The sequence below is a fragment of the Aspergillus heteromorphus genome (assembly GCF_003184545.1).
Source record: "Aspergillus heteromorphus CBS 117.55 chromosome Unknown BO70scaffold_4, whole genome shotgun sequence".
NCBI lineage: Eukaryota > Fungi > Ascomycota > Eurotiomycetes > Eurotiales > Aspergillaceae > Aspergillus > Aspergillus heteromorphus.
The window spans coordinates 1073480-1098810 of NW_020290409.1; the positions used below are offsets into that span (position 1 = coordinate 1073480).

Here is a 25331-nt window from a genome sequence, read left to right on the forward strand (position 1 = left end):
TACATCAAAATACATACATATCCCGCAACCATCTTGGCCGAACGTCCATTCAGAAATAACTACCCCTCGCTCAAAAAATAATAATATATATATATACAGACTGATAAACATTGCTATAACTTATATCTGCAGGGTTAATAACTTGAAACATAACAAGCCCAAGAAATTACGTAGTTCGACAATTACATCATGCCTGGTAGGTACATCGCGATAGAGCCACGCATGGCATCAAGGGGCGGTGACGACTCGTCGAACGAGAGCATCAACCCGGAGTTTTACGGAAAGAAATTACTACGGGACAAGGCCTCGACAAGAGACCCTCAGATTCCCTTTTAACTGACCACATTGGTCTTGTGTCTAATTGACAACAGAAAAGTTCTTTAATTTGTACATAGGCTGACGAGGCTATCCATGCAAGTCCACTTCTTAGGCCTTGGTGGACATGATGCCTAGAGCTCATTGTGAGGGTCCGATCGGGAAATGTAGTACAGACAGGGTTCGACTTACGCTCAACATCAACGACGCTCTGCTGGAGGATCTGCTGGAGAACCTTGGGGTTCTCAAGCTCCTTGTGGATCTTGCCAATGACGCTCTCGGCAAGCTCGCGCTGCTGGCGCTGCTTGACCTGGCCCTCGTAGCGCACCCAGGAGTCGAGCACCTGCTTGGCCTCGGCGGCCTGGGCAGTACGCTGCTCGAGCTCGTAGGCCTGAGCCTCAAGCTGAGCGGTTTCCTGGGGTAGCCCGTTAGCACCACACGTCCACCGCCGGGAACAGAGCCGATCAGACACTCAAAGGGGGTCGGGATGTACCTTGGAGACAGCGAAGAGCTGCTTGGTGAGCTCAACAACGCTGGAGAGCTCCTGGACGCTCTCCATACGCTGCTTGACGGCGTTGGTGTGGTCGGCACGGGCAGCGTTCAGGATGTCCTTGTGCTTCTGGACCTGAGCATCGGCCCACTCGCGGTAGGCGGGACCACCGTACTTGGCAACGGCAGTGAAGACGCTGAGAAGACAGAAGGCAGCCACGGTTTCCTCGTTCATGACATAGAGCTCGTTGCTGATGGCGGCGATGGAGAGACCGGCGGCGGCAGACAGGACGGCGGTCTTGGAGACCAGGGAGTTGCCGGGGAGAGCATCGATGATCGACTGGGCCTTCTTCTTGGGGTCCTCGGTCGGGACGTTGGAGGCCGAACGAGACGCGGTCAAGGTGGCAGTGATGGGAGCGACGTTGCGCGTGGGAAGGGTCGGGCGGAGCCGGGTGGCGCCTGGAGGGGGTTAGTAGACAGTACCAGGTGGTAGAGCAGACCGGAAAGATGGTGTGGCGGCATACCAAGGGCGCTCTTAGCCAAACGCGAAGCCATTGTAGCGATGGACAGACCTTGACAGGATGTGATGGGTGAACGGAAATGAGGAGACTTGAGGTTCGGTCGGGATGGCGGTTGGGACGGTGCGGACGCCCCTAGCCCCTTGCGGCCTAGCGTCGTGCGCGGAAAAACCGCTAACCGAGGGATCTCCAAAAATTCATGGCAGGAAAGACCAGGAAAGACCAGGAATGGGCCGTATGCCACATCGGACTGCCACTCTTCGTCGTCATTGCGCCCCTCGACACCATGCCTGCCCCGACGGTCAAGCCCGTCGCCTCCAAGAAGAGGAAAAATGTCAAGGAGGCCGCCGTGCCCTCCTCCAAGCGCCGTGCCGTCGCTGACCCCGACCGCGCAGATGCGACCGCCAACATCCAGGAGCTCGAAGACCAGATCTCCGAGTCCCGGAAATACTACAACAACATCGCGACCCTGATCTCCATGCTCAGCACCGATGAGGCGGCGAAGAAACCGAATATGGCCGTCGCGGTGGCCCTGTGTCGGGTTTTCAGCCGGTTGATCGCGGGTGGGAACATGACGGAGACCAGCCGGGCTGCAGAGAATGAGAAGGTCATTGTGGCTTGGTTGAAGGAGCGTTGTCGGGAGTACCAGAAGCTCCTGTTGTCGATTATTCGCGAAAGTGATTCTTCCTCTCAGGTCCGTATGTGCCCGTCTTCTTGCATCTCAGACCCACTAACATCCAGCAGATCACGGCCTTGACCCTCTGCCTGTGCCTCATCAACGAACGTGCCACACACCTCCCCGGCGAAGACATCCAAGTTTGGTCCTCGGGTCTGTTCAAGGGCGTTTTCGAATCCGTCGTCGAGGCCACAAACGGACAGGCGGTGCTGTCCGAGTTCATCGAGAAAACCAAGGAATTCGAAGATGTGCGCTACTTCACCTTCATGCAACTTGCGTACGTTCCACCTTCCACCAAGCCATCCCTCACAACTAACCAGCAACAAACAGTGAATACGCGACCACCGAGCGCAGCAGCGAGACCATCGACCTCCTGATCTCCATACTATCAGCAAGCGACTCCGTACCGGGACCCGAGCACGAATTCGAGAGTCTCTACACGCAATCCAGCCAGAAGAACAAGAAGGTGGTGTCGGTCAACTCGCAGAAGAAGCGCGCGCAAGACGCCTGGCTGGCGATTCTGCGCAACAACCTCTCCCAATCGCAGCGCAAGAACCTGCTGCGCATCATGGTCCACAACATCGAGCCGTGGTTCAACCGCCCCGAACTGCTCATGGACTTCCTGACCGACTCCTACAACGTCGGCGGCGCGACCTCCCTCCTCGCCCTCTCGGGTCTCTTCTTCCTCATCCAGGAAAAGAACCTCGACTACCCCCAGTTCTACCACAAGCTCTACTCCCTCCTCGACGCCGACCTGCTCCACTCCAAACACCGCTCCCGCTTCTTCCGCTTGATGAACACCTTCCTCGCCTCCACCCACTTGCCCGCCACCCTCATCGCCAGCTTCATCAAACGCCTCTCCCGCCTCGCCCTCAACGCCCCTCCCCCCGCCATCGTCGCCATCGTCCCCTTCATGTACAACCTGCTGAAAGAGCACCCCACCTGCGCTCTGATGATGCACCGCAACGTCCGCCCCGAGTCCCTCAAGGCCCAACTGGAAGCCGAGGGCATGGACGACCCCTTCGACCCCTCGGAAACCGACCCCGTCCGCACAAACGCCATCGAGAGCAGTCTGTGGGAGATCGAGACCCTGCAATCCCACTACCATCCCAACGTCGCCGCCATCGCCCGCATCATCTCCGAGCAGTTCACCAAGCAGTTCTACAACCTCGAGGACTTCCTCGATTACACCTACCAGGGTATGCTGCAGGCGGAGCTGGGCACCGAGGACCGGCCGTTCAAGAGGACTCCCGTTGTGGAATACCAAATACCCAAGCGGATCTTCACGGATCGGTTGCTGGAGGAGGACGGTGGCCAGGATACGGCGCCGGGCAGTCTCGTCAGGGAGCTGTGGGGGTTCGCGTGATGAAAGTATATATCCTATTGCGGGGCTGTGCATTTAGATTTGTCACTTCTTAGCGTACATAATTAGATTTGGGATCCGGATGGTTTATTATCACGGTGATTTTTTATATAAGAAAAAAAAAGTTTGTCATGCCTAGTCTAAAGAGAAAGAGAGAGAGAGAGTGTGTGTGTGTGTGTGTGAGAGAGAGAAACGAACGCCGTTTTCGCCGTCTAATTACTCTATGGAAACAATAATTCGGGTCAATCTCGACCGTTGAAGCCGAGAAAAGTATATATCCACGACCAAGCGACCATCCAAATACAGGCACCTATCTACCGATGATGAACCGTCGTATGTGCATGATGATCCCGGGTGAAATGATCCTCGTCCGGATTCACCCAGTCCTCGACGTGCTCGGTCCAGCCCAGATCGCTCTCCAGTTGCGAGGGCATGGGCATGTAGGCGCCTGCGGCGGCGGACTCGTGCCATTGATTCTGGAGATACGGGGAGACCGCCACCGACCTCATGGGCGAGCATCGCTCGGGCCAAGCGGATTCATGCTCCTCCGCCACCGAGTCTCCCGGATGGTAGTCGCAATAGACGTCCAAGGCGAAGACACCGCGCTTGAGATCATCGAAAAGCTCATCAGTGACCTTGACCGGGATAGACTCGATATTGGCGCGCATCTTCTGCACGATGGACTGGGCCTTTTTCCGCCTCCGTCTCCGCCGCGTGCCGACCTCCTCCTCCATCCGCTCGAGCAGACGGAGGATCTCCTGCTCGGATGTCGCGTGTGTGATATCCTGGTTCATCCGCCGCGTGAGCTGGTGCAGCTCGTTGGAGACCGCCCGGAACAGCGTATCGATCCTGGCCAACGCGCCGGTGACTCGAGATGACAGCATGCGCGCGAACGGCCGTTCGTAGATGCGCTCCCAGAACCCCAGCCAGTAGTGCAGCCCGGTCCGAGACTTGTGGAGGCGAGTGATCTCCAGGCTCGCGATCACGCTGCGACACAGCGAGAGCGTGTGCAGCGCATTCCGGCGAGTGTCCTCCAGCGACAGTTGACGCCGCACGGCGGCGGCTTCCGCCACCGCGTTGCGATCGGGGAACTCGGCGGATTCATGGCGGTTCTCGCATTCGACGGTGCGGTAGAATCGCTCGGACTGCTCGTTGGTGTTGGTTGTGGTGGTGCTTCGTGGGATCGGCGCGGTGGGCTGGGGCTCACACGCCGGCGATGAGGGCGCGGTGCGTTTCGGTAGCTCGGCTTGCAACATTCCAGGGATGAGGCGCAGCATGAAAGATGCCGGTAGGGTGGTAAGAAGATAGATCGATGGGTAGATGGATGTGCGGTTTGCCGGAATCGTAAATACACAATGAGAGGGAAAGACTTTAGAACGTGGTAATGAGTGAGTGACTTGACAGTCTATGTCATTAGCTAGGAATAGGACGATATGATTACGGGCTGAAGTCGGGGGGGAGGGAGAAACGAGCGTGGATGAGTGAGTGAGCGAGTGAGTGAGCGAGTCGAAGCGACGGAGGTTCGTGCATTGGGTTTATGGAGGGATGGTTGGTTCCTTTTCCATTTCTACGAGGGAAGGTGCGAGGGCCAAAGCAACAGTAACTTCCAGATGCATCCGGATGTGTTGCTGATGCTTATCAGGAGCCGAACTCTCGCAGCGGACTGGGGACTGGTTGATTTCTATCGCTGTCAGGCACAGACAGACGAGGCCTATCTGATTTCCGCTTTCGGTAATCGATGGACCCTCAGCCGAGTGTCACCGTTGCGATTCTTCTGGAAGACCCTGGTGGCTTTGGGGGCTGAAAACGAGTCCCTCAACTCGCTTCTGTTGCCCAACTCGGTTCGTCGACGACGAGATTGGTCGCTCAGCATTGGTTCCTGATAAGGACTGGGGGACTCTCCAGTCTCCAAGATCTCAACGGTGGTGCTACGGATTCAAGGCAAAATGCACGTCGAAAGTCATGCCATCATGACATGCAGTTCTCTGAGGGATGGCCTGGATTGTGTTACAGCAGCCACCACCTCACCGTTCTGATAGGCTCTTCTCGTCATCCGGACCCCTTCGTTGCTCCCCCTTGCAGGACAACAGCCGTCCACGTCTCCACGACCCCACGCGAAGGAGAATTGACCCTGCAGTGAGCAGGAGCTGGGACCATCTAACTATGCGCTAGTCGGACATAGACAGGGCAGAAGAAACTCCGTCAACGCTCCGGGGTGGGGATAGTTGGGCAACTGATCCGCAGTGCTCAAACACACGGTATGCAGTTTCTTATCCTGGTTGGTGCACGCCGCCCATCCGAGGCAAACACCATAGAGAATAGAGATCGATTGTCCGAGGGGCCTCTGCCAGAGATTTGCGCCGGGCCGCTCCATACATACGATGATATACTGCACTTGCTGTGCCCGTGGTGTCACGGCAATCAATCCGAATGCTTTTCTGCTTTTCTTGATCAGCAGCCTGGAGAATGTCGAGCCATCCACCGTGTGGGTGCTTTGTAGACATTCCCGCGCCTCAACCCATGCCAGGCAACTTGCGAGAGCAAACTGCCAGGAATGCTGTGGCACCAGCCCGGCATGTTTACATCCTCCATGTTCTGGCATGCGACCCAGTCAGTCAGTAAATAAACGGGTTCCAAGGAGGAAATAAAAGTCCATCCATCGGCTCCAGGTGCCTGCCAGCTCCTTCATCGCAGGTGCTTCTCGTCCGTACGCGCCACGCCGTTCTGCAACCCCCCGAGAGGAAACAGCTGTTGACAGCTTCGGTAAGTATTAGTATTTGGGATCAACTAACTAGGAAGAACACGTGGATTGTGCTTGTCGAATCCTTATCTCGCATATAGCAAGAAGCTCACTGGACATTTGTGTTGCTTCATCTGATACATCATCTCCAAAGTATCAGGATCCTGTCTCTACATTATCTTCTCCATTGCCTATAAACCGCCTTTATATCCCCTCCTATCAGCAACCATGCGTTTGACGGAGTCCGTCATTGCGGTCTGGGCGTGTCTGGCCCAAGTCCAAATTGCCGAAGCAGCACTGGCCTTCACGCAGTGGCCCACGGCCATATACACTGGCGTCCCCACCACTCTGAAATGGGAGACTGATTCTGACGCGGTATGCTATACACATACTTTCCCTCCATCAACCACATAGACAAGTGACTAATTGATCTTTGCAGCCCGTTAAAGTCACGCTGCGTAAAGGTGCGGCTCAAGACCTGGACACCGTCAAGGTCTTGACTGCGGAAGCACGCGACGGCTCCTTCACCTGGACCCCTGACGACACGGTGGAAGATGGTGACGACTACGCCTTCCAGATCCAGCAAGATGGCCAAGTGAACTACACGGGGCTCTTGAAAGTCTCGAACCCCAACCCACCCGCGAGCACGACTTCGGCCACCACCGCGATCTCTTCCACGACAGCGCCTTTGCCCAGCTCAAGTTCAGTCACGACTACGCAAGACGCCTCGCCGACCCAAACCCAGACCACCCCGAGTCCCACGCCCACTGACACCGCTCCTCGGGACGAGACGGACAGCGTTACTGCAGGAACCACTGGATTGAACGTCACGGATACGGATGAGAGCACCTCCCCATCGAGCCGCCAGTCCAACATGACCTCCGGCAAGAGTGCCCTTGCCGCCGCGATGGAGAGCGGCGGCGCGTCCTTCCGCCTGGTCTCCGCCGACCTGCTCCTTGGCGCCGTGGCTATGGTTTTCTACCTGGCTTATTGAAGTCGAACGAATGGAACCAGGGCAATAATCGAAAAAAAAAAGAAAGTCGTTTGATGGGATAGGGCTGGCTGTCATCTGTTTTGAATCCTTTACCATACGTTGTGGACGATGTTGGTTCCTGAATCTTCACAAACAATCCAGTTGCATTCTATATTTACCCATGATTTTTTTTTATCTATTTTTTTTTTTTTGCTTCTCGCCCTCAGGGGTCCTTGTGTTTCGTTTTCTGTACATACTGAGGTGGCATGGCCAAAGCGCGTGTTTCGTGGGCTGGGAAGGGTGGGTGATACTCGGGGTCGAAGCTGGTTTTCCTCGAAGAAGGCCACGATGGCCATGCTTTTTCTTTCAAGCCGGGGGTTTTCTCTTCTCTTTATTGTTTGACATCCACTAGATATAATAAGCAACAAAGAACGATGAAGAAGTCAATTACGTCAGGGTCGACTAGTCAGAAGTATCTTGCATGCACCCCTCTGCTGCACTTGTTTCCCATCGCGAACTGGCCTGTTTCAGGAGGGTGATCCCCGGCCAGGGAAGGGCGCGGATTGGATGCCGGCGGGGGGACGGCCTTAGCGGCCGGGGTTAGTGGCGGCAGCCTCAGGTTACTATTCTTGTTAGGTAGGAATTAGCCGCAGTTAATCGGTTTGTTCAGGTTTGTTCAGGCTCGCAGTGACAGGCAGACAGGCAGACACATCACATCACATCTCCCGTTATTTTATAAGAGCGCGCCTTTGCTCAGCAGCCAGCATTGTCTCGGCCTTCGATCCATAGCATCCTTCTCGCCTGCCTCTCTCCTGGCCCCCATTTCCCATTTCCCATTTCCCGTTTCCCCTTTGCCGGTCTGCTCTGGCCACCTGGGTCCAATATTTATTGATTCATTCTTTGTTGGCTCCGTGCACTTCTTTGATTGGGATAATCCCCGACCTGCTCTTGTTGGTTAACCAATGGTTCGTGCTGGTGTCTACGCGGAGTCAGCGGGTCACCACGACTGTTAGGAAACACTAAGGTAAGTCATGCCTCAAATCTCCTACTCGCTCGCCTTCCCTTCTCTGCGCCCGCTTTAAGCTCCTCTACTTCCTCTACTTCTGCATCTCGGCGCGTTCTGATGTCTCGGCGATGAATAAGCGACATCCTTCTCACAGCAATACTAATCCTCCTCCTCCTCCTCCTTCTCCTCCTGCTGCAGATCTCCTGCAATCAAGCCTTGATCCACTCCGTGGTATGTGCTTTTTTTTCTCCCCTGCCGCGTTGTCATTTCGTGCCTTCGATGCCTTCCACCAATCTGCCACTGCCCTCAATTCTCCATCCAATTCTCCAGACTTGAACCCTCCAAGGCCGCTGCGGGGATCCCAGGCTTGTCAGCTGTCAGCGGCGACTCGTTTGTTTACAACTCCGTCGGATTAAGTTGTTGCTGGGCGCTCCTTGCTGCGGCCCAACTCCGGGTACGGAGTAGCTTCCTGCGTGGACTGCTTCGCTCCCAAGGGGGGGCAAACGAGAGGGAGAGAGACAGAGATAGAGAAGGGTACTGGGAGAAGACTTGCCTGTTCCCTCTTCCATTGCCGCATTGCTCTTTGCGGCGACTTCACCTTAGCCAACATTCCAGTTCTATCCGTCCTCTTCGGCATGGCCCGATTCGGTCGGGTCAAAAAATCCCCTAAAGCAGGAACGAAAAATGCTGACCCGGAGTTGCTTGTGCTACCTACGTCAGATCCTCGCCGTGCCCCTCGTGTGAGCCTACCCCATGTGGAAACCCAATTGAACATGCACCAGTACAACGGCCTGTTTGAGATTGGCTCCTCGGAGCAGCAGAAGACTCCCGCGGCCGTCGAGTCGTCGACCGGTAAGTGGCTTCCGGCCCCCTCCTCCGGTGCCTCCCCCGATCCCGCCGGCCTCCCCTACCGTCAAACCGTTCACTAACCGCGGCGCATGACCATAGAATCCGTTATTACCCCGGCCTCGAATGGTACGAACCGCACCGGCAGCTCCAACGGCACGCACACCTCTACCGCGAACGATGCCGCGACCTCCGAGTGGTCTTCGGCGGTCGGCCACGCAGCTACGGGAAAGTCCGGCCGGGTGATACACAATCTGCAGGAGGAAGTTGCGCGTCTGACTCGAGAGATGACCCTCTATCGTTCGCGAGCAGAAGAGACCCAGCGCATGAACGATGCTTTCAAGACCCAGGTTCAGAACATGACCGAGCGGCTCCGGAACCTCGAGCAGGCCAATGAGACAAACCTCCACTCCATCTCCCGCAAAGACAAGAAGATCGATGAGCTCCGCGCCGAGATGCAGGGCGAAAAGGACCGACGAACTCAGGCAGAGGGCGAGTCACGCAAGTTCAACCAGTTGATGGACGCAGCCCGGGATGACTTCCATCGGAGATGCGCCGAGATGCAGGAAACCTCCAGCCATTCGCAAGCTCAGTATGACGTGCTCGCAAAGACCAGGCAGCGAGAGCAGGTGGAGCATCTGAAGAAGCTGAAGCTGCTGCGGGATGATTACATCAGTCTCAAGAAGCACAGTGATGCGAGCGTACACCAGCTGGAACGCCTGGATGCCATGATGGCCGATAAGGACCGTGAAATCGAGCAGACCAGAGCGCGATTCGACAATCTCTTCGCCAACTACGAGGCCTACAAGCAAGCGCAGGACGAAGAAGTGGGGCGGCTGATCGAGAATGGCCGTCAGGGCGAGGCCAGGCTCGATGCGGCTCTCGCTTCATTGAAGGAGACTGAGGGGCGAATGAAATGGGTCCTTCAGGTCAAGAACGAGATCAAGGATGCCCAATAAATGGGTCCATCCCGGCCGTCACGCGTGGAGTGACGGCGGGCGCCAAAGGCGCCCTGTACTGGCTACATGGCTTCGGCCTCCTCTTCGCCTCTCTCTCTACCTTGGGTTGGGGGAGAGGAGGCTCATATTCTATTCCTGTACTTTTCTTTTCTTTCCTTTTTTTTTTTCTTTTCTTTTCCTTTCCCTTCTTCTCTGTCCTTTTTTCCCTTCTTTCTTCTTTCTTTCCTTTTTTTTCACATTCATCTCGCCGTTCGTTCACTGTTCTTTACAGCATGCTCACTCTCCAGTCATCTCTGGCAGAGATCTGGAGTTTTAAGGATTTGTTCGATACCCCTGCAATAGATTGTTGAAAAGATAGCCACAATGACTGTACCTTCTCATATGCGCAGACTGATACGTGTATATACATAAAAAATAATACAAGAGTTCCAGCAGCAACAGGCAGCCACCAAACTCTCTCTGGCGTGACCAGCCGGGCTTGTGTCTCGGCCATCCAGCAGCTTCTTTCCAGATCTGGAAACCCATCCCCCCCACCATCCCAACCAACTGCTTCTTCTTTTCCCCAAGGTCCAGGCCATTCATTCCCCGGCCGTCTGGGCATTGATCCGGATGGATTGAATGCCTTCAACCCGCAGTGACAGGGACTGTTCACTGCCCGCTGCATGCACCCGCCGTCCGTTTGCTCCATTTGTTCAATGGTCTCGGCGTGGTACTGAGTCCCCAGCATTCACCATTTCCCCATGTCTCATTCCAAGGACGATTAATTGACTGCCTGACCTGCTGCCCCGCCTTCTGTCCGGCCGCCTTCCTTCTTGTTTCTCCCCTTCTCCTCCCCTTCCCCTCCTCACCGGTCTGTCCGCAACCACCACCCAAGTATCCCATCCGTTAGTTGAACGGCGATCTTTGGTCTTCTCTTCTTTTTCTTGCATTCTATCCTCATTGTTACTGCCCAAACTGCGGACCCGCGTACTTTGTTTCAAGAATCTCCCTCCCCCGTCGGGGTGACAGTATAATCAGGGCCTGTGCGGTGCGGCGTCGCATTTGATCATCATCCTGATTCACCGTTGTGATTCCCGCTGGACTTCCCTGCTGTTTTGTTCCGGAAGGCCCGCTGCGATGGCGTCAAAACAGCGTCTGACGCTCGCGTCCATGTGGGCCTTTGAGGCCATTGGGGTAGGTGTTTGCTTATATTATGTTGGAAGATGGAGCGGGCTGCTAACTTAACTCGGTGCAGGTGGAGGAGGTCGCTGAGGGGATTAGGCATGTAATCTAACTATGTGCGTGTTGATAGAGGGTGCTAATGTGTGTTCAGGAAATCTAACCCTGAGCTTGAACTTACATGCGAATACAATAAGTCTGGTGATGTACGCTTGGATCTGCATCTAGTTTGATGTTCCTGCTTTGTTAACATACTTAGGTGCTGGAGGTCAAGGGAAACCTGGAGAACTGCAGGCCTAAGCTGGCAAAGGTTGTCTCGGCATTCATTGATGGCCAGAAGGACAAGGATCTTCTTGATGTGGGTTTAGCTGTTTCTGCTTTTTTTTTTGCTTTTGTGATTGGCTGTCTGGAGCAATGGCTGATTTATTGGGTCTTTCAGATGCCTCGCATTAGCCAGCTTGATGACTCCGCTCCCCTCCAAGATGCTAGCATGGCCGGCTCGGATGAAGATGACCAGGGTCTTCTGGCTTTGGATGACGGCTCGGATGAGGTGTTGGTCTCCCATTCACGCCCCCGAGTTACCAAGATCTGGCTATCCTCTACCGGAGGTGCGGGTTGCTTTGCAGCCAATAGTTTCCAGGAGTTCATTAGTCAAATAGCGACGTTGACTGGAACTGAGATTGTCATTATCGGAGAAGATGGCGCTCAGGTCATGGGAAAGGATTTGGCAGACGTTGAGGATGCTCTAGCAAAACTCTCTCGCATTGAGAGTGCATTGGTAAGTCCTCGTCCCATTAACGGCTCATTCGCAATGCAGTCCGCTAACAGGCTCAACAGACCTTCATTAAGAAGCCAAATGTGATAAACTTCAATGCCTCTCCACCTAATGATGAACTCCGGTTCCGCATCCAGAACTATGGCAGTCTAAACCAGGTGGCTCTTAGTCGAATCCTGGCCGATCCGAGTATGCCTGGCAGCTCGGATCTCGGTCAGATGTTCGTCACCGTCCTCCTCTCTTATGATAAAGAGGTTCAGACGTTCAAAGAGCCTGCCAACATTCTCAACCCGCCACATGTGACAGAGGAGCCTGGGAAGTCTCGCATCTGGAACGACTTTACATTCCCGGAGATCGGAAAGGGCGATGAGTACCTGGCCATGGAGGCAGTCGATGAGCGTGTTGCCGTGAATCGTCAGGTGACGGATTCCTCCATCTCAGCAGCACACCCTTACCTCACTGCAGAAAAGGCAAAGCAGGTGAACCAGTGGGTTGTTGAGAGGGTTGAAATGGAAGAGCCGGTTCCTGCCGCTGAAACTGAGACTCATACTGAAGTTGAGCCTCGCGATATTCCTCGTCCTGTCCCTCGCCCTGAACCAGCTCGTACGGGAAGCCCTGCTCCTGCGGTCAAGAGACCGCCTGGTATAATGGCACGGAGAGCCATCCCCGCGAGCGGAAGGCAGCCTGCCCCTGTTCCTAAGCCTACCCCAGCTTCTAAGCCTGCACCGAATTCCATGCCTGCACCAGCTTCCAAGCCTGTCCAGACCGAATCTAAGCCGATGAAGACCCAAAATCCAGCCCCTGAAGAAGAGCCTCCCACCCCTCGCAGGAAATGGAAGATGATTTACAATGCTGAAGGTGCTACTACAAGGCAGACAGCGGATGCTCGGCAGGAGACGACCTCGACAAACGCGGACACTCCGATACAGGAGAAGAGGATCGGTCTTCCTCCAAGCTTCGATGTTACCAAGTATGGTCTCAAGAACCCCAGAAGCCCACCTCAACCTCAGCCGGTTAAGAGTTCGTGGGGAAGGTGCCAGAGTAAACGAACCACTTCAGCCCGGGCACCGTCAGGTGAGAAGAAATCCGGTAAACGGAATGAGCTCATTGACGTGTTTGGGCCGGTGACTCCTGCGCCTACCTTGCTTCCAACCGGAACGTCCTCCAATATCGTCAAACCCTTAGAGCCCCAGCCATCGACCAATGTGCTTGCTCTGGGAATAAGCGATAACTCTCTTGACCTTGCTGGTTTGACTTTCGAGACTTTTCCCATTCCCTTGGAGCCTGGCAATTCAGCATCGGTCCCAGGAGCGACTCCTAGCAGTGACGAGCCGCAATTCCCCATCGATGACAGGCCTTTTCCCAGCAACGAAAAAGCAGGCTTGTCCAGTAATGAAAGATCAGGCTTGTCTAGCGGCGAAAGCGTCTCCGAGCAGGCAAGAAGACTGGCTTCTTTGAGCAGGATGTACACGGAGAGTAAGGACACTGCATCTGTTCTGGCGGAAAGTGCCCATGATGATCGCCCGACTTCGCGCCAGAAACATATGGATATGGCTCACGATAAAGTCTTCGAGCTTAATAGGACCCACAAAACGGAAACACGGTCTGATGACGAGGTTGTGTCTCGAAACTTTCATCGCACGATGAGTCACAAGGCACCCAAAGCAGCGTCTAGCAAGGGCAAAACAAAAGCCGAGACCAAGGCAAAGAAACAGGCAACGCTCGAAGATGCTTGGGGGATTTTCAAGAAGCCACTGAAGAAACCGCCTAGTGATAGTTCGAAGCCTCGGCCCATTCCTGCCCCAGGCAAAGACGCAAAGACGGCACCGGCAATCCAGGAGAATGACGAAAAGGAGAAGACTGAAGTCAAAGACGCAATGGCAGCCCCGGTGATCAAGGCAGACGAAAACCAGAAGCTAATAAGCGTATACTCAAAGAAGGTTCCATTGATCCAGGAGAAGCAAGACAATCGGATGTTCCAGACGGACAAGGACGTGGATGAGCACATCCGAAAGGTCTATGAGGCCTTGAAACCTACTTTGGAAGCCGCCGAGTCCTTTCCTGGGGCGATGACATTGGAGATTCAGATCGGATTGCTCTTGGTACCACTTCTCCCGAAAACCTACAGCGGCAGATTGATATCTTTCGGTGAATGGATGAAAACATTCCAGCCACAGAATGGTCTAGCTGCCCCCACGACGAAGTTCTTCGGTAGAGTTACAACGTCGGGTGCTGATGCCGATCACTTTGTCGCCCTCAGAACATCTAAAGCAGAAGGAAAGCGCCGCATGTTCGAACAGGACGAGAGTGAATACAGCGTCTCATATGAATACCACTGCCGAACCAAAGCCGGCCAGCTGTTCGTCATAGTTATTGACGAACAAGGCAACTTCTCTGTCAGGCAGCCAGTTGTGCCTATTGGAGGAGTGAACTTGCATTTTCCTGGGAACACCTGGGATGCGAACGTGGTTGTCAATCGCGTGGGTGAGTATCTTCCGGGGAGCAACGTGGGTTTTTATGAAGCTGCCCAGCATATGATCGACCATCTCTGGGTGCAGCCTGGCCGGTCACTTCTCCGCATCTTTACTCGTCTGCCTGAAGGTGGAAAGGTGACTATTGACAAGGTGTTCATGAAACGTTGGACTCGGCATAGGTACATTCGCTCCGAGGAGGATCCCTCGAAGGATGTTCAGGCCAAAGGCGCTTCTAATATCGAATCATCGATTAAAGCGCAAGCCCGTCGTGAGGGTGGACGGTTGAAGTCGGTCCCAGAAGCCCCCTCAAATGGAAATAGTTCAACCAACGAGCCGCAGCCGAATGACCAGAATATCTTCCTGCAGATCACGGAAGTGCAAGATCTTCTGATCGGAACCTCTCCTGCGGATGCCCAGGCAGTGCGCGCACGCGCAGCAGGGCTGCAAGATATGATCCGGAGGGGACGCCTCTGGTATGAGGTATCCCTAGTCAGCCCCGGGATCGAGTCTCTGTTGAGAAGCAACGCAGATCTCGAAGTGGGTGAGCGTGCGGAAGACTGGCGCAGCGCTGACCTGCTCGGAAGAGACGCTGTCCTTGCCGGAGAGCCCACCCCAATCACGCCTGTCGCAACAGCCATTGGAGCGGGTGGTCTTGGGGATCTTCTCCGCCTTACTCACCAGGTCATGAGAAAGGCCGATGGTGTCGGCTATTGGAACGAGGGACCTGCCGCCGTCTTCGAGATGGCCGAATCCCTTGCTCCCGCGACTTTGCCTGACAACGCCATTGTATCGAAAGGCCAAGAGTTCGAGGACATTGAGAGTATCAAAGAGGCGGGAAGCGCGGATATCGTGGTTCTGAATCCTAGAGTGCCGTCCGTGACTATGGAACAGGTGGTGGAGCGAGAGTTTTGGTGAGAGATTTGAACGGCCTTTGTACCTACAGACGGATCACCATCACCAGCCAGCCATGCTAGTTGAATTGAATCGAATTGGTCCATAGTACTATTTGAAACGAGGCATCCCTTGTTTTATACCTTTTCTAGATGGTATATAGGGTCTATCTGCAGGCGCAAACCCGCCAACTATTTCCGTAGACCCTCAGACCGATCAAGTCGATCTCCACTCGACAACCACAAAGTCCAAAAACATCTACTATCTATTTATATGCGCGAAAAAAATACCACAGCCTGTCCGAAATCTCCCTTCTATCCATCAATCAACAACAAGACCCAAGCAAACACATTTTATGTCCGGGAGAGAAAGAGAAGACACAACCAGGGCAGCATCAATGCATAAAAGTAAGAAAAGAAAAGGGAAGAAAAAAGAAAAAAAGAGAAGAGAAGAAAAAGAATGGTAGAAAAGAAACAACAGAAATTTTAGATATGATCAATCAACTAGTGAAGGAATCGATCAATCAATCAATCATCATTCTCATCCGGGGCATCATCCACGCCCCTCAACCAAGCGGCACGGGCATCGACCGCCGCCTTGCGCACATCGCGCTTGGGATCATCCAAGACGAACAGCAGCGCCCTCAACACCTGATTCTTCACCGAGAGAAGCGGCGAGAGGGTCCCCGCCTTCGCGACAGCAGGCGCATCGGAACCCGAACCCGAAGGCACCTGTGCCAGCAGAAACAGACACTTGATGGCGCCGACGCGCAGACGAGGAGTATTGACTGCGCCGGAGGCAGGGGCATGTTCTGCTGTGCTGAGGAGTCGGGACACGAGACTCTGCACGTGCCCGCAGTCGTCGATGACGCGGACGCCATTGTCGCGGATGATGACGGACAGGGTGTCGAGGGTGGCGGCGCGGACGGGGGTGGAGTCGGCGGATTGGAGGTCCAGACTTTGGAGGAGGAGGGGGAGGAGGGTGGGGAGTTCGGGCATCACGAGGGATGGGGGGATGGTGGAGAGGATGCCGGAGAGGGCGGTTAGGTGGGCGGGTTTGATGTGTGTTGTTGTTGATGCTGTTGGTTCTTGGGGGGAGGTGGCGGTGTTGACTTCGCGGATGCGGGTGGACATGAGGGGGATGAGGGTGGTGAAGACGCGTTGTTTGGAGAGGAGACGGATGTTGGCGCCGTTGGGGACAGAGAGGACGTTGTCGTCGTGGAGGAGGATGGTGAAGGCGCGGGCGGAGGTGGTGCTGGTTGTGGGGTCGGGGGAGGAGAGCAGCGCGAGGAGGGTGGTGAGGATTTGGGTGGTTTTGGGGGCGAGGCGCAGGATGAGGGCTTTGGAGAGCCAGAAGATGGTCTGGATGGTGGTTGGGGGGAGGGTGAATGGGAGATCGGTGGTTAGGGTGGTGGCCGGGAGGAGGGTGTCGAGGAGGGTGGTGGCCTGGTCGAGGTCGGTCTTGGGGAGGAATTTGTTGGCCAGCAGGGCGAGGTGTCGGAGGAGGGCCAGGCTGGTGGCTGGCGAGGTTTCGGCGACGCAGCGGGTGGTGATGTCGGAGAGGAGGGGGGTCATGTTCGGGGTGCTGTAGGGGAGGGCCTTGCTGTCGGTTGGGAGACTGGCGAGCAGGTAGGTGGAGATGATCATTGTGCGGCGGTGGTTGTCGCTGGGGGAGGGGGAGAAGGGCACGGGCTGGAAGTCCTCGGCCGGGGTGAAGAGCGTGTAGACGTTTTCGGCGACTTCATCCTGCTTGCTTCTTGGGAGAGACCGGATGATGAGGTTGCACAGCTTGCCGAGCACGTCCAGGACGGTGGCCTCGGTCAGGATGGTGTTCGGGGCGTTGCCGGAAGCTGCGGCCGTTGCGCTGCGGCATAGGCTCACGACGATTTTGTCGTAGTAGAGGTCGAGGTTCGGGTCTTGGTCCAGTTTGCGTTGGTTCATGACGTAGAGGATCGTGAGGAGGATGTCCCGGGGGTAGTCCACGGATCCTGGCTGTTCCTTCTGCAGCAGGATGTTCAGCTTGCTGAGGAGTCGACGGACCAGAGTGTCGAAGATGTCCTTCTCCGCGCTGATCTGCGCGAGGGTCTCGAGGGTGGATATGTAGTCGGAGCCTGACCCGTCATCAGAGTCGGGAAGGGTAGCCACGAAAGCAGGGAAGGTGATGTCCAAGATGAGGCGTGGCTTGTGCTTGGAGATCTCGGTCAGGGCGGCGATTGCTTCCTTCTTCAGGTCATCGCGACCCACGGATTCCTCCTTGAGGAGAATCTCGTCAAGGTACTGCACGAATAGCCCAATTTCGTTGTCCTGGAAGTAGTTGCGCAGAGTTGACAGACGCAGGAATCCCTTCAAAGCGGAGACACGGAAAGAACCCTCCTCCTTGATCACTCCCATCAGGGCCTGGCCAAAGATGTCCGAGAACTGGTCTTTGAACTCGAGCAGGGGGTTGTCGATGGTGGGTTCCGGGTCACGCGTGGTCCACTCGCCGAATACTTGGATGGCAGCGTTGAAGAGAACGCCGAATGTCTCCAACAGGGCTCTTTGCTTGGCAATGCCATCAGCTCCTTGATAGATTGTCAAGAGTGGCGCAACGACCGTCTGGACAATGAGGGTGAATGAAGCGGCCGAGGCGGCCGAGACAGAGCTCAGGATCAGCTGAGCCGGCTTGGCCTGCTTTTGCTGGGGCTCCTGCAGTTGCTCGCTGCACTCTTTGGTGATGGGACGCAAGTACTGCGCGAGAGGCAACTGATCGGAGATCTGCGTGACGCCCTCGGACAGCCGCTGCGCAATGGCACTCAAGACCTCAAGGGAAAGATCGGAGAGGAATTCCTCCTGGGCATTGAGGATCTCGAACTTCAGGGTTTCCCAAATCGTGATCGAATACTTGGACACGGTGTTTGGGTCGTACAACTTGACACACGCAATCAGAGCGTTCAGGGCGTCTTTCTTGGGGTCTGTCAGCATGTATGTGAAGGGGGGGCAGTATAACGAGCACGTACCTTGACATTGGGAGACGTCGAGTCGAGTTTATCCAGCAGAGCCGGGATGGCATGCGGAGCAAACTGGCTGTTCGCCGAAATGCAATCTTGGAGACGGCCCTTCAAGTCTACCGCGGTGATGCCGTACGGGTCGTTCGGCGGGGGTTTAAAGGTGATGGGGAAGTAGTTGTAGACAGAGTCGAACAGAACCTTCGCAGGTCAGTTATCAGGAGACCAGATCCGGGCTGTGGCACATACCTCGGCATGGTTGGAGACATCCCATTCCATCATCACCACCTTCAGGATCGAGAACACCAGCATCAGGTTGCGCGGGTCTTTCTCGCCCGTCATCAGGTCCACTATGCCAACAAGGGAGTGATCGCCCATGTCATGCAGGGCTAGACCAGTCAATTTCTGAGCAGTATGGAAGGACAGAGGTGTAACGCACCGGCGCGATGGTTGATCATCAGTTCATTGAGCAACGTATAGACCTGGAACCGTTGGGATTGAGAGCGAGACTGGAGTTCCTGGAAGTGTTCGAAGATACTGCACAAGTCAGCCAGCAGTCCAGATAACAACCGCAACCACAAGGTATCCAAGTACTCACGCCTGAGCAACCTCCTCAGCCAGCGCCTTGTTAAACCGATCGAGCTTCTGCAGAGTCTCCAACCCAGCGACAGCCCCTCCATCCTCAATCCGGTCACTGAAGAAAGTCGTGAGGACCTGAATCTGCTGCCTCGACAGGAACTTCGGCGGGAGAGCTCTGATCACCGCGGTGAGGTAGGACACGGCCTTGCCTCGCAGGATGGCGTCATCGTCGTTGATATACTCGCCCAGCGACTGCACGACATCAATGAGGGAGGTCTTCTTGCTCTCCACGTCTTTACACCACACCCCAGCGGTTAGCCCGATACAGTCAATCAATGCCATACCCCTCCGCCCAGGCCCTCCGCACGTCACGTACCTTGAGCAATGCGTTCCGCGATCTGCTTAGCCTCCTGCTTGTCGTGGTCGACGACCAGCAGGAACGTCTGCAATGCCGACATCTTGCCTTGTCTGTCTGTCAGTGCGAGGAGTCGTGTAGGATGGATCGGATCGCCTCCGCGACCGGAACATGACGCCGTTTGTGCCCGCCAATCCATTGGCCCTTATCGATCGCATCACGTGCTCTCTCCGCTGCCTGCCTGTTGCGTCATGGCCCGCTGATCTCCCTCCCTCTCCCTCTCTCTCTCTCTCTTCTATATAGATAGCTAGACAACCCTTTTCAAAATGCGATATCCCTTCATCCTTCTCTTAGCAACCCTGACTCAAACCCAAGCCTGGGCCATCCCCATCCCCATCCCCATCCCCATCCCCGCAATCACCACTACCGTCCACAACCACCTCCCCGACCTCCACCTCCAAAACTGGCTCTCGCCCTCCATCCCACACCTACACCTCCACCCCAACCCCTCCCCTAAAATGGGCACCACCCCCTCGCAAGAAAACTCCAACCCCACCCTCTCCGACGTGCTCCCCAAGAACCGGCTCATCAACGTCTTCGCCTCGCTGACCCGCCAATTCGACTCGGTCGAGTCGCGCCTCAACGACCCCACCCAGAACATGACGGTCCTGGCGCCCCGGAACAGCGCGATCATGGACCTGCCGCGCAAGCCGTGGGAGAATCCGGACGATTATGCGCGGTACGGCGAGGCGGAGGCGTATGAGGGGAGTGAGGGGCAGGATCGCGCGAAGAAGAATCTGGAGAGGTTCGTGATGGCGCATGTTGTTGTTGGGAGTCCATGGGGTGATGGGGTGGAAGGAGAGGGGAGGGGAGGGGAGACGATGGCGGGGGATAAGGTGGGGTGGGTGAGGAGGGGGGAGAAGATTTATGTAGGTTTTTTCTTAATCCTTGCTCTTGGTTTGGGACTGTGCTAATGTTGCGTCTGTGTGTTCTAGATCCAACCCGGTGATGTCGAGGTGGATAGTATTGCGGAGAAGGTGTCGAATGGGGAGGTTTGGATTCTGAATGGGGTTCTAAATTATGCCTAGGCTCACGTGGGCACCTTTGTGGTATCTATGACTTGTTGATAATGATGGTGGTAGGTTCTGGTTCTGGTTCTGGCGTTATATATTTTATGGTTGATGCTGGGTTACGCTCTCATGCAGATTCGATTTATGATTATGGATGATGTTATTGACTGCTTGCTATACACATGACGCATGCTGCGCTTCTAATATAAATCATATTCGTATACACCTCCACGTCTAATTTCGGCCATATGGAACATAACACAGCCACGGACTCAAATGCCAGCAACCAAGCAAGACAATCAATAGCTCTTATGATCCGCGTAGTGGCGCAACACCCGCTCCGGTACCCCATCCAGGATGCAGAAGTGCTCCATCACCTCCAGGTTCTCCGCCTCGCTCTGGTACAGCTTATCGGGGTCCTGGCCGGGCTGGAAGGGGTTGATACCGGCAGCAGGGTTCATGGAGGACATCTGCTGGGCCATGTGGTTGGCAGCTAACAAGCATCAGTACTTAGTCACAGACCCCCCCCCCCCCCCCGCTCACTTTATACACCCCCAAGGAATGTGAAGCAACTCACCATTGTCACTGCCCAAGATAAACCCAAAGACAGACTGCAGTCCAAACAAGTTGAGGAAATACCACGACAGACTCGACACCCATCTAACATCCAGATCGCGAGTCATGACGCCCGACTGCAACATGGACTTGAACCGGATCGTAAGAGGGAAGGGTAATTTCACTACCCATCACCACAATCGTTAGCCCAGTCCCCCCAAACACCCCTCAAAAAAGGAAGGAACATAACTCACAAATCACAAAGCCCGAAAAAAACGCATTAATCCAGCTCATAATCAGCGTCTGGGGAATCATCATCATCATATTCCCCTTCATCATGCCCATCATAGCCTCCATGCCAGCGGGGTCCGTCATGGGGTTGGCGGGCGGCTGGCCGCGCTGGTCAGGGTTCTTGAGGAAGGCGCCGCTCTGGTACGCGGAGACGAGGTAGGTCTTGCGCATCTCGAAGGATTCCTTGGAGAGGACGGCGTGGGCGTTATTGCGCAGGTTGACGCCGCGGATGAGCGCGAGGCGTTCGCGGGATTCGGCCAGCGTGGAGGCGGGTTTGGGGGGTTGTTCATGAGGACGGTGGCGTAGTGGCGGAGGATGCCGGTTAGGATCTGAAGGCATATGTATTAGTGGGAGGGAGGGAGTGGTTGTTGATGTGGATTGGGGGGGCTGTACCATGACCACGGTGATGGGGAATACGATCCAGTAGCTACAGGCATATCATCAGTCAGTCAGTCGGTCAGTTACCACTTTTGACATCAAGCCGATCATCAGATTGATTGATTGGGAGATGGATACTCACAACAGAGCCGGATCCCGCAGGATGGTCTGCTCGACCCCTTGCAAAGCCATGATGAGCGGGAAATAGAGCGAGACTGGCGATAGCCTGTCTGTCTTTTCTTGGGATTTGCGGTGCGGTGCGGAAAGAGATGAGATGAGATGGAATGGCAGCTCCCCACGCACTTCTACGAGGTTGGACGGAGTTGGACCGGCCGGGGCCCGGACTTGGCGCAGGCCGCTTTAGCTTGCTTGCTTGCGCTGCGCGAAAGGGACAGCTCGCCGCAACGCATCTCTCCCCTCGCAACTCAACCCCTCCATCACCACTTCCTCTCGAGATAATACTTGATTTTATCTGACGGTTATCTTTTTTGAAGCGGTGGTCTATATTTGATATACAGACAGCTCGCGATGGCGTCCGCAGAGGTGCAAAAGGTGCCCGTTTACTCGGTCAATGGTTAGTTGCGCCATACATACATACATACAAACATACATACCAAAGCTATAGCTATATCTACATCCACAGCATGACTGAATACCCATATTCTACTTTTACAAGCTACACACACACACACACATACTAACCATTCACTCCCCTCACAGACCTAAAATCAACCACCGATGACGCCCTAGCCCCATACCTCGGCTATCTCCCACAGCCATACACCTTCTCGCAAGACCACACGAAGACGCACGTCCACCTGCTACTGGGCTACTCGGCCGTCGCCCTCGCCGGCTTCACCTTCTACGCGGATCGCATGCTGAAATGGGAGGCGACGCGGTCCCCCTGGATCATCGCCGCCGTGGTCGTCTACTTCACGCTGAACTCGCTGCTCACGTATTGGGTCTGGGGCGTGGAGGCGGGTGAGGTGTTTCGGGGGAAGAGGAGATCGGGGGAGACGGTACGTTTTCTTCCTTCCTTCTTTTCTTTACTTTTTGTCTTTCGGGCTTTGTTTCATGTTTCATGTTCCATGCTAGTCTGGAAACTACATCCACACCAAAGACCAAACAAGCTAATAAGCGGTGATTGTTATGCAAACAGATCTCCATCCGCTCCTCCGCCCAGAAACACTCCCCCCTGTACAAGCTACACATCCAATACAAGTCCGCCTCGAACAAGGTCCTCCAGGAGAAGGAGATCGAGACGTCGTTCACGAAGTGGTTCGCCGCCGACGGCACGTTCCACCCCGAGCCGCTGCGGAAGTGGCTCGCTACTGAGATTGAGGTCCTGCGGTTGGCGGCGAAGGATACGGAGAAGAAGACCGGTGGGGTGGCCAGTCTGGCTGGTGTGCAGGAGGCGGATGAGGGCAAGGGTGCTAAGAGGAGGAAGTAGTCCTGCTACCACTGCTACTGCTGCTGTTGCTGTTGCTGTTGTTGTTGCGGGAAGTTGGTTTACAAGCAAGCGTCGCGGATTGGAAATGATATAAAAAAAAAACCAGACAGGAGTTGGTTTTGTGTTGTGTGTATCATGCAGGTTCTTCTTATTCTTCTTCTTCCTTCGTCCAAAATGGAATTAGGCATGGCTGGCTGTTGTTCGTTTAGAAGTCAACGTGGCATTGGTAATAGCTAGGTCACGCGTTATGGTCTTGACGAAGCGTATATTTGAGGAATTCGTATATATTCATTTCTCATGCGTAGGTTTGTTCAATGGGAATGAGAGCCCATGCGGGGGGGAAGAGGGCGTTCTAGCTCAAAATGCTTTTATCTTTTAGGACAGGGTGAGTTACATGAAAAGGATGACTCAGGTTCAGAAGACATGGCAGAAGAGAAAGGGAAAAGAAGAGTGAAAGGGAAAAGAATCTATGACTGGCTCTGCTCAATATCATCACCCGTCGCAGGTTATAAAAAGACAATATACGGGTCGTAGGACGTGATTACGAGGCGGCTTCCAGGGTGCCTGGGCGCTCGGTGGCGGCTGCAGGCTTCACGTCATCTAGTCTGCTGTTCTGGATGAGTCTCTGTGGGGGGGTGGGGTGTTAGTTGGCAATGTCGTAATGCGATGGAGATGGGGGACACGGGGTCACGTACCAGCAGGTTCCGGAGCAGGACAACAATGGTCACCTTGCCGATCGAGGGCACGAAGAGAGAGGCCTTGCCCTTGACCTCGGGTCCGAAGTTCTGTGTATAACCATGTTAGCTGGTGCATCGTACTGGGACTGGACTGCTGATGGCCTGGAACATACCCTCTCACTGGAGAAGTTCACGCACACAGCACCCTCACGGAGGAGGCTGGTATCGAACTTGTACGAGTCGCCCGGAACACCGGAGATAACGACATCACACAGGGGCGCGACATCCTTGAGAGTCTTGCCCTGGAGGTCGACGACCTCATGCCTGCCCTTCTTCAGGCCGTCACCACGAGTGAACTTCTGCACGCCGGTGATGTCGACGCTGTAGACGCAGGCACCGTCGTTTGCCAGCAACGCGGCCAGAGGACGACCGACGACTTCGGAGCGGTTGACAACACAGATGGTGTGGCCGAAGAGGCGGTTCCCATAAGGCAATATCGTGTTGTAGATGTTGATGTATTCGAGGATCTTGATGACGGCCAGGGGCGTGCAGGGCAGGATGCACTTCTGCTTCTTGGTCTCCGGGTCAAGGAACCGGATGTTCTGGTACATGTTGAAGATGTACCGGTGGCTGAGGCCCTCTACATCCTTATTTATGTCGACGATCTGCTGCAGGTACTGGTCCTGGCGGTTGTTGAAGATGGGGTAGTATACGATGATGCCGTCGACTTCCGCGTCGACGTTGGCCGCGAGGATGGCCTGCTCGAGGTCGTCGCGCGGGACTTCACGGAGGGAGTAACGGAATCCACTGTACAATGATAACAAAGAACTACGTTAGCTACGAGGGTGTCTTGACGTCCACGTCCAAAGCCCACGATCCTGTCGGCCGCGGCGGTGGTGCTGCTCCGACATCGCAGGTTGAGTCATAGCAGACAGAGCTCCGAGCGGAGGGTCTGGCTCCATTGACGCACGCAAATGGGAGGTGTAGGAAGAATGAGCTCACTTTTCATGACAGGTCTTCTCCGTCCACTGGGCATACATCAGGGCGGCGGGGTCATCGTTGGCCAGGAATCCCACCAGGTGAGGCGGCCTCTCCAGGGTCTTGACGCCCTCCTGGACCTCCGCAACCAGGCGATTGGCGACATGCTTGGAGAGCATGACCTTGCAGGAGGCCGGAGCCGAGTCGGTAGTGGAAGCCATGGGGTGACCGTGGAGCAGGAAAGGACAGGATGGGAGCAAGCTGAGGAAGTTCAATGGAATTCAATCTATGTTGGAAGTGGGCTCTGGCGGAGGGGCTTCGAAGAAATTTTGGGACGGAAAAGCTGGCTCGCTTATCGATAACCGCAGTGCCCGCATTCGGTGCCTGCCATTTTCGGCAGGAGTGACAGCTGCTGGCGACTCCATAGACCCTGCCTTGAACTGCAATACAATCAGAAAGCGTAATGCCTTACCATTGACCACCGCTCACTACTACACCACTACCGCTTAATAGGTATACCCCCGGTGCACAGGTACAATGGCCCGGTGACAATACCAGATACCCAATACGCAATCCCCCCAGGAAATTCTATATATAAATCGTGACCCTGATCGGATCGCACACCATCGGACTTCCCTGGATTGCCACTCTATTTACCCCAGATTCATCGCTATGACCATCTGTGCACTACGCACTACGCACTACGGAGATTGGAGATTGGAGATTGGAGTAGCTGGCCACTAGCATGTAGCCAGGCCATGGTCCCTGACCTGACCAGTCTAAGCCTACACTACAGCGAGAACGGCCCGATTTTCGCGGTTCAAGGAAACAA

General features: G+C 55.0%; 11 protein-coding genes across 11 annotated transcripts; 6 read left to right on the forward strand and 5 right to left on the reverse strand.

Moving 5' to 3' along the window:
* Positions 1 to 329: 329 nt before the first annotated feature.
* atp4 (F1F0 ATP synthase subunit 4) lies at positions 330 to 1359 on the reverse strand (the record flags this gene model as incomplete). The annotated part of the gene is made up of 4 exons (XM_025540127.1): positions 330 to 449; positions 508 to 730; positions 809 to 1263; positions 1329 to 1359. 4 exons carry the CDS (start codon positions 1357 to 1359, stop codon positions 427 to 429), a joined length of 732 nt encoding a protein of 243 aa, XP_025402455.1. The 3' UTR covers positions 330 to 426.
* Positions 1360 to 1608: 249 nt separating this feature from the next.
* Positions 1609 to 3536, forward strand: noc4 (ribosome biosynthesis protein NOC4; the record flags this gene model as incomplete). The annotated part of the gene is made up of 3 exons (XM_025547451.1): positions 1609 to 2016; positions 2064 to 2275; positions 2329 to 3536. The coding sequence occupies 3 exons, from the start codon at positions 1609 to 1611 to the stop codon at positions 3362 to 3364; spliced, it is 1656 nt and encodes a 551-aa protein (XP_025402456.1). The 3' UTR covers positions 3365 to 3536.
* BO70DRAFT_359552 (uncharacterized protein) lies at positions 3379 to 4828 on the reverse strand. The gene has a single exon (XM_025542563.1). The coding sequence runs from the start codon at positions 4636 to 4638 to the stop codon at positions 3676 to 3678; it is 963 nt and encodes a 320-aa protein (XP_025402457.1). The 5' UTR covers positions 4639 to 4828; the 3' UTR covers positions 3379 to 3675.
* A 1501-nt stretch (positions 4829 to 6329) lies between these two features.
* BO70DRAFT_377654 (GPI anchored serine-threonine rich family protein) lies at positions 6330 to 7095 on the forward strand (the record flags this gene model as incomplete). The annotated part of the gene is made up of 2 exons (XM_025545216.1): positions 6330 to 6476; positions 6541 to 7095. The coding sequence occupies 2 exons, from the start codon at positions 6330 to 6332 to the stop codon at positions 7093 to 7095; spliced, it is 702 nt and encodes a 233-aa protein (XP_025402458.1).
* A 1511-nt stretch (positions 7096 to 8606) lies between these two features.
* On the forward strand, positions 8607 to 10018 carry BO70DRAFT_164357 (uncharacterized protein). Its single transcript, XM_025538312.1, has 2 exons — positions 8607 to 8932; positions 9029 to 10018. Exons 1-2 carry the CDS (start codon positions 8716 to 8718, stop codon positions 9883 to 9885), a joined length of 1074 nt encoding a protein of 357 aa, XP_025402459.1. The 5' UTR covers positions 8607 to 8715; the 3' UTR covers positions 9886 to 10018.
* Positions 10019 to 11001: 983 nt separating this feature from the next.
* Positions 11002 to 15207, forward strand: BO70DRAFT_285619 (uncharacterized protein; the record flags this gene model as incomplete). Its single annotated transcript, XM_025539171.1, has 9 exons — positions 11002 to 11058; positions 11120 to 11149; positions 11214 to 11249; positions 11303 to 11401; positions 11483 to 11821; positions 11881 to 12510; positions 12583 to 13683; positions 13801 to 14505; positions 14632 to 15207. 9 exons carry the CDS (start codon positions 11002 to 11004, stop codon positions 15205 to 15207), a joined length of 3573 nt encoding a protein of 1190 aa, XP_025402460.1.
* A 66-nt stretch (positions 15208 to 15273) lies between these two features.
* BO70DRAFT_426902 (MET18/MMS19 family protein) lies at positions 15274 to 19226 on the reverse strand. The gene is made up of 6 exons (XM_025547839.1): positions 19122 to 19226; positions 18765 to 19038; positions 18606 to 18703; positions 18416 to 18555; positions 18179 to 18367; positions 15274 to 18125 (listed from the first exon to the last, which is right to left on the reverse strand). Exons 1-6 carry the CDS (start codon positions 19201 to 19203, stop codon positions 15711 to 15713), a joined length of 3198 nt encoding a protein of 1065 aa, XP_025402461.1. The 5' UTR covers positions 19204 to 19226; the 3' UTR covers positions 15274 to 15710.
* Positions 19227 to 19618: 392 nt separating this feature from the next.
* Positions 19619 to 20188, forward strand: BO70DRAFT_350476 (uncharacterized protein; the record flags this gene model as incomplete). The annotated part of the gene is made up of 2 exons (XM_025541696.1): positions 19619 to 20029; positions 20096 to 20188. The coding sequence occupies 2 exons, from the start codon at positions 19619 to 19621 to the stop codon at positions 20186 to 20188; spliced, it is 504 nt and encodes a 167-aa protein (XP_025402462.1).
* A 132-nt stretch (positions 20189 to 20320) lies between these two features.
* Positions 20321 to 21692, reverse strand: BO70DRAFT_359556 (ER membrane complex subunit EMC3). Its single transcript, XM_025542564.1, has 5 exons — positions 21537 to 21692; positions 21482 to 21483; positions 20980 to 21345; positions 20748 to 20909; positions 20321 to 20663 (listed from the first exon to the last, which is right to left on the reverse strand). Exons 1-5 carry the CDS (start codon positions 21584 to 21586, stop codon positions 20470 to 20472), a joined length of 774 nt encoding a protein of 257 aa, XP_025402463.1. The 5' UTR covers positions 21587 to 21692; the 3' UTR covers positions 20321 to 20469.
* Positions 21693 to 21799: 107 nt separating this feature from the next.
* Positions 21800 to 23065, forward strand: BO70DRAFT_331172 (signal peptidase complex subunit 2). Its single transcript, XM_025540865.1, has 3 exons — positions 21800 to 21968; positions 22115 to 22413; positions 22554 to 23065. The coding sequence occupies exons 1-3, from the start codon at positions 21923 to 21925 to the stop codon at positions 22842 to 22844; spliced, it is 636 nt and encodes a 211-aa protein (XP_025402464.1). The 5' UTR covers positions 21800 to 21922; the 3' UTR covers positions 22845 to 23065.
* Positions 23066 to 24785, reverse strand: BO70DRAFT_331174 (methylenetetrahydrofolate dehydrogenase (NAD(+))). The gene is made up of 4 exons (XM_025540866.1): positions 24524 to 24785; positions 23695 to 24328; positions 23540 to 23629; positions 23066 to 23469 (listed from the first exon to the last, which is right to left on the reverse strand). Exons 1-4 carry the CDS (start codon positions 24718 to 24720, stop codon positions 23386 to 23388), a joined length of 1005 nt encoding a protein of 334 aa, XP_025402465.1. The 5' UTR covers positions 24721 to 24785; the 3' UTR covers positions 23066 to 23385.
* Positions 24786 to 25331: the final 546 nt, after the last annotated feature.

Excerpts from the sequence above, each read along its gene's own strand:
- BO70DRAFT_359552 (XM_025542563.1), bottom strand. The coding sequence starts at position 4,638 with ATGCTGCGCCTCATCCCTGGAATGTTGCAAGCCGAGCTACCGAAACGC.
- BO70DRAFT_164357 (XM_025538312.1), top strand. The coding sequence starts at position 8,716 with ATGGCCCGATTCGGTCGGGTCAAAAAATCCCCTAAAGCAGGAACGAAA. Across the intron at positions 8,933-9,028 it reads GGCCGTCGAGTCGTCGACCG|AATCCGTTATTACCCCGGCC; the intron begins GTAAGTGGCTTC and ends GCATGACCATAG.
- BO70DRAFT_426902 (XM_025547839.1), bottom strand. The coding sequence starts at position 19,203 with ATGTCGGCATTGCAGACGTTCCTGCTGGTCGTCGACCACGACAAGCAG. Across the intron at positions 18,556-18,605 it reads GATGATCAACCATCGCGCCG|CCCTGCATGACATGGGCGAT; the intron begins GTGCGTTACACC and ends TGACTGGTCTAG. Across the intron at positions 18,126-18,178 it reads CGACGTCTCCCAATGTCAAG|AAAGACGCCCTGAACGCTCT; the intron begins GTACGTGCTCGT and ends ACAGACCCCAAG.
- BO70DRAFT_359556 (XM_025542564.1), bottom strand. The coding sequence starts at position 21,586 with ATGGCTTTGCAAGGGGTCGAGCAGACCATCCTGCGGGATCCGGCTCTG. Across the intron at positions 20,910-20,979 it reads TTTTTCGGGCTTTGTGATTT|TGAAATTACCCTTCCCTCTT; the intron begins GTGAGTTATGTT and ends GGTGATGGGTAG. Across the intron at positions 20,664-20,747 it reads TATCTTGGGCAGTGACAATG|CTGCCAACCACATGGCCCAG; the intron begins GTGAGTTGCTTC and ends GATGCTTGTTAG.
- BO70DRAFT_331172 (XM_025540865.1), top strand. The coding sequence starts at position 21,923 with ATGGCGTCCGCAGAGGTGCAAAAGGTGCCCGTTTACTCGGTCAATG. Across the intron at positions 21,969-22,114 it reads GCCCGTTTACTCGGTCAATG|ACCTAAAATCAACCACCGAT; the intron begins GTTAGTTGCGCC and ends CTCCCCTCACAG. Across the intron at positions 22,414-22,553 it reads AGAGGAGATCGGGGGAGACG|ATCTCCATCCGCTCCTCCGC; the intron begins GTACGTTTTCTT and ends TTATGCAAACAG.
- BO70DRAFT_331174 (XM_025540866.1), bottom strand. The coding sequence starts at position 24,720 with ATGGCTTCCACTACCGACTCGGCTCCGGCCTCCTGCAAGGTCATGCTC. Across the intron at positions 24,329-24,523 it reads GAGAAGACCTGTCATGAAAA|TGGATTCCGTTACTCCCTCC; the intron begins GTGAGCTCATTC and ends ATCATTGTACAG. Across the intron at positions 23,470-23,539 it reads TCCTGCTCCGGAACCTGCTG|AGACTCATCCAGAACAGCAG; the intron begins GTACGTGACCCC and ends ACCCCCCCACAG.